The sequence below is a fragment of the Dendroctonus ponderosae genome, unplaced genomic scaffold (genome assembly GCF_020466585.1).
Source record: "Dendroctonus ponderosae isolate FM_Combo_2020 unplaced genomic scaffold, Dpon_F_20191213v2 Dpon_F_20191213_9, whole genome shotgun sequence".
Lineage (NCBI taxonomy): Eukaryota > Metazoa > Arthropoda > Insecta > Coleoptera > Curculionidae > Dendroctonus > Dendroctonus ponderosae.
This window is the reverse complement of record NW_026019116.1, coordinates 5,669,806-5,675,124: the sequence shown is the minus strand read 5'-3', so window position 1 is coordinate 5,675,124 and position 5,319 is coordinate 5,669,806. Positions and strand designations below refer to the sequence as shown.

The window sequence follows — 5,319 nt, the reverse complement described above, 5'->3', positions numbered from 1 at the left end:
TAATTAAGTTTAAGTACTTTTTCAACTTGAAACACCTGTGGTCTTGGGATGGTGTATGCATGTTGCATACTCTGCATGACATTTGCCCTTCTTAAAAAGGTGGTGTTTTACGTGTGACAACATCGCAAAAGTAGATAAGTAGGCCATTAAAATGATTATAAGACTGAGCTTGTAACAAAGGTATAATTTACAAATTATAAGTAAACTTGAAAATAGGATCAATAGTTGTTGATAAACGTAATTCCTTAAAAAAGCATTTCGGTTATTTTTAAATAAAAATACTAAAAAATATATAATGACAGTGGCAAGTTCAAAGTGTCACATTTACTTTGTCGCACACTGTGCGGCAAAGTCCGTGCGTAAAAGTAAAACAAATGAACGCTAAAGAAAAGTGCTTCTTCTTGATCATCGCTTCTGTTCGCAAAATGGCACTTTTTGATTCATTCGAATAAAAAAACTGTTTATTGGCTTATCAACTTTGATACTTTTAAGGCTTTTGGGACACTCTGTACATTACAAAAATATTTTTTAAACGTGCAGGCGTCTGTGTATGTATAGCGTAAATAACCCTGTATAAATCCTATGGCAAACCAGCACTTGTGCTGGTTTGCCATTGAAGAATGCGATTTCTTGCACGATACGCTGATTTGTGGCAAACCTTCAACGAATTTTTTGCCACCGTTTTTAGGTTATTACGCATGGATATTCAAATTTCTGGCATTGAACGTGTGCGCCAATTAAATCGCCCGTTAATTAATTAATTCGTTTCCCAATCGGGCCGAAGGAAATTCTCCAAGGCGAAAAACCACTGGATCATCAGCATCAAGCCGGCCTGACTTCCAGATAAATCGCCCAGATGGGCCGATAAAATAAAAGAGCAGCAGAACATGTTTCAACACTCAAGCCGGCGTTAAAATAAATCATTCCTGCACAACATAATCTGTCACAATCATTCATCGGTTTAGCGGGAAAGTCCGCAAATTATGCCCGTGGCTTTCGGAAAATGTGAATTTCCCTTTAGCCGCTCGTGGAAAAGCGCTTCCCTTTCCACTCAAATGGATGGCAAAAATTGACTTTGCGAATTACCAGCCACTTTCTTTTAAGGCGCCTCAACCATTCCCACTTTCCGTTGTCCATTGGGGCGCAAAAAGTCCAAATTGCACCCAACTAGAGTCTGTTGAACATAATTTTTATGGCGCTTTGCAGGATAAGTGCGCCAAAAATCCAAGTTTCCGGCCAGATAACGGGGGATTTTCACTATTTACTGAGAAAATCCTCCGGGTTTCATCCCCTCCCATTTGGAGGCAACCTCACCCTTGATTAGTGAGTTGCATTATTTTTCCAATTAAAGAAAGTTATATTAAACCGATTGTAAGTTTTAGAAACGCGACCGAAATCTTCTATTGAAAAAATCCGAGAAATCGGGCGTGGTTGTGAAAAGTCCTGTAGAAATTTCCCATTTGCGACTTTAACATTTGAAACCAGAAAATCCCGATCTAAACCGTGGTAAAACAAAACATGCAAAAAACTAAACAAAAACCAATCGACTTACCGTCCTTGTTGGTTGGCTCTTCTGGCTGGTTGCATTGTTCGTCCTCACTGTCTGGATCTACGCTAGAGTCTACAGAATAACCCAAAAATAAAATCATGCCAAACCATGCAAAAACAACGCAAAACAAATTCACAGACAAAAAAGCGCACAGACTTACCATTAGCGCGAAGTCGTGCTTCATCCAGGACCGTTTGCTTGGTTTGCTTCACGACCAACGTTTCGAACCGGGCATCATCAACTAGTGATCTACGCCTGGCTGGATATCCGTTCTGTGAAGGAAACAGTGGCAATCAGTTGGACGTTCATGATTTTCGGAAGTTTTGTGCATTTTCCTTGAAGATTTTCACGTTGGTAGTTGGTGGAACGTGCGATTCGTAACGAAATCCAGTCACTTTGCAACCTTGCCCGAAGATCGACTTCCTCTTACCCTCGATCAAGGTCAACCAGCAGGTGGCCAAGCCCCCCCTTATAAAGGCATTCGTTTGTTTTGCATATGCAGGAAAACGCGCGTTAGTCAACGCTGATTATGCCCTAATTTGCCAACAGTTACGCTAATTTGAGGCTGAAAAATCGCCTTCCGGAAGGTTAAGGAATGGCTGGAGCTCAGAACAGCAGCAGGAGTTGTCAAGTGCAGCTTCCGCAACGAAAGAGCGCCGTTTCCGCCATATAACGAGCTTCCCGTTGCGGCGCTGTAAGTTGGCGAAGTCAGTAGGATCAAAAGACTAGCAGTTTTGTGTCTGGCTTCCAGGCCATTCTTTTACGCATTTTTTGTCTTGTTAATGGCGTTGGGGTTTAATTTTTTCCATAAAAAACCGTAACACGTTGGGCAAATCGCACTTAAAACAAGTCAGTTTCAATTTTGCTTCCAGACCAGTTTTGGGAAGTTTGTTGAAACGACTTCCATTTGAGCCTAATAGAGGAAAATTTTCGCTGATTTGAGCAAAAGTTTCGATATGTCACCATCCCCAGAGATTTGGAAAATCGTTTGCAAATTGAACCAGTCTTTGTCGCAAATCAACGCGAACGCGACAGAATCCGAGATTTTAGTCAACAATTTTAAACCGAGTTTTGGGCAAATATGCAAAACATTTTAGCGTGTGCAGAAAAAGCCAAAATTCCGCCTTCAATACCAGAAATTGCGCCTGGTTTCGATTTGATCACCGGCCTCGGAGACTTTTGCAAAAATTTGCAATATTCCAGGAAAAACTGGGACAAAATCTGAATGTGGTGCAAAAAGGTCAATTTTTCGCCATCCTCAAGGGGTTTTGGACAGTTTTTGCGGCCATACTTCTGGACTTCTGTCTAAGCTTTTCGAGTCGCTTCATTATCAAGAGTTTTGCAGGAAATTTTAAACAGRAAAATTATTTTTCGTKAACGTTTGACTTGGAAGCAATCACAATAGTGTTTTTATTCATACAGAAAGTTTCAATTTCCCACCAAATTTYTGAGAAAGAAWTTTTGGAAACAAATTGCAGTTTYGGCTGGAAATTAATGTCATAARCAGCCCATAAATRATTYCCGGAGAATTTCTCATTTTTGAAAATGAGTTTCCTCCAAGACGTCCACGATTTGAACATCGCAATAAATTTGAACAAACTTGCCAGGTTGAGAAATACAATGAAAATCCTGCAAAGCTGAGCAAAACCAACAGAATAAAGATGAACGAATGGATCAAGTTTGTCAATGTTAACCATCTGCAAAGAATTGTGTTTAAAGCAGTAAGGAAAACTTGTAAACCCAGCTTAAACTTTCTCATTCCTAAGGCGATTTGAAGATTTTTTTGAATATTTGCCCGAAATTTCTCTGGCCTAGAAACGACTTGGAATGAAAATCCACCAAACAGGCACGAAAGTGAACGGATGAAAAATCAGTATTATTGATTGAAACGCAAATTGGGCAGAAACAATGAAAAACTGGTGCCGCTTACCTCAACACTGTAGCTCTTCTTGATGGCGAACATTTCTCGGTTTTTCTGAGCAGCAGCGACGGCGGCCATCGTTTTATCCTCAACGCAAAAAATCACTCGAAAATGCACTCACTGTCGACCCAAAAATTCAGCTGGTTTCCAATTCGACCACAATGGCTGTGAAACCACGTCTGTCGATAGTGTTTGGAAGGAAATTGTGAGAATTTATCTGGTCTAACGGCCGTGAAGCGCCTTCAACCTCTTACGGTCGTGATATGAATGTGAGTCTGGGGTCATTTTGGGTGACTTTTATGGGGATTGGAGAGCCTCCACGTGGGTGGGGGGAAACCGAACCTGCGTTGCATGGGGGTGCGACATCCACGCCAGCTGGTCGCACCGCTGCTGAAGAGCGGACGATCAAAGCGGATCGGATTGCGATTCCAGGCCGGAAACTTATTTTTTTCCCCAAAAAATCACGAATTGTGCCAAAAAAAAGTAGATTTCTGAAGTGCAACCAACTTGAACTTGCGAAAAGGCACGGTCGGAAGGAGTTTGAGATTTCTAAGCCAAGGATGAACTTGGTTACGGCAAAACTTTAAACTCAAAACAGAAGTTGGCAAAAATTACATCTTGAAATCCACAGAAGGTAAAGGCTTGCAAAGCTGCGCCCTAAATAGAGCAAAGTGTGTTTTGCCCATGACAAACGTTTCGGATTTCCATCATCCACAGGCATTTTCGGGGACATTTTTAAAGCTTCCCGTTTCTAGGTAAAGATTGGAAATTTTGCCTAATTAAATCAGGGCAGGAACATTCAAAATTTTTCTGTTGGCACGAAAACCTCCTTGATAAATCTCTTAAGGCGTAGAATCAATTTCATCCTCAAAATAAAAAAATGTTTTTGAGTGTGCTTTGAAGAAAATATTTTGAACACGATTTTTTCCATATTGCTCGGAAACCAATTGGGAGCCGGGATTTTGTAACTCTTCTCAAAATACAGGGTTGATAAGATAAGAGAAGGCTAGGTTGATACAGCCGTCAAGGTTTCGAATTTCTGGCTTCATCAGGGATTTTTCTATGAATTTTCAAACTTTGAATCTTGAATTTGGGAGCGGGGGTCAAAAAAATATTTTGTCCAAATCCATCCATCCCGATCCAGGGCAAAAGGATCGAACAAAGTGTGTTTTATTAAGGGTGATCATTTTGTTTTTGGACCATCTTCAGGGAATTTTAGATAATTTTTCAAAGTTTGGGCGATTTTATTGGGAAATTAATTCAGAGTTGGATAACCCGCAACGCTTTTTCTCATATTTCTCCGAGGCCGACTGGAAACAGGGATTTTTTAGCGCTTTTCCTCAAAATAGAGAAAACGTTGTTGATACACGAGTGAAGGTTTTGAATTTTTCGCTCTATTTTGAGCGAAAGTTTCACTTTTGCACCATGCTCAGAGAATTTTGGGGAATTTGTCAAACTTTGGGGGATTTTGATTGAAAATCACTTCAGAGCAGACAATCMGCGGGGATTTTTTTCATATTTCTCCTAAWCCAATWGGGGACACGGATTCCTTAGCTCTTTTCAAAATAGGGAAAAACTTGCTTGATATATCTGTGGARGTTTCGAATCMATTTCTTCATCAGAGATTTTGCTGTGAATTTTCAAACTTTCAATCTTGATTTTAGGAAGCGAGTTTTGAGAAAATAATTTTAACCAAACAAACAAAGATGGCAACTTGCAAGGTTTCAGACTGAAGCGACCAAAGTATGTTTCATTAAGAGCGAAAGTTTTGCTTTTCGACCATCTTCAAGGAATCTTAGGGAATTTTTCAAACTTTGCGCGATTTTGACCGCAAATTAGTCCAAAGAGG

General features: G+C 40.2%; 1 protein-coding gene across 2 annotated transcripts in view; it reads right to left on the bottom strand.

The window, feature by feature from the left end:
- LOC109541904 (tyrosine 3-monooxygenase) overlaps positions 1–3,759 on the bottom strand; it is a gene marked incomplete at its 3' end in the record, with an annotated part of 5,387 nt that extends 1,628 nt beyond the window's left edge. Inside the window, 3 exon segments of one of the 2 annotated variants that reach the window (XM_019910900.2) lie at positions 1,553–1,621; positions 1,710–1,821; positions 3,480–3,759. In XM_019910900.2, coding sequence (XP_019766459.2) covers positions 1,553–1,621; positions 1,710–1,821; positions 3,480–3,548 — 250 coding nt within the window. 2 annotated transcript variants of the gene reach the window in all.
- Between the last annotated feature and the right edge of the window lie 1,560 nt (positions 3,760–5,319).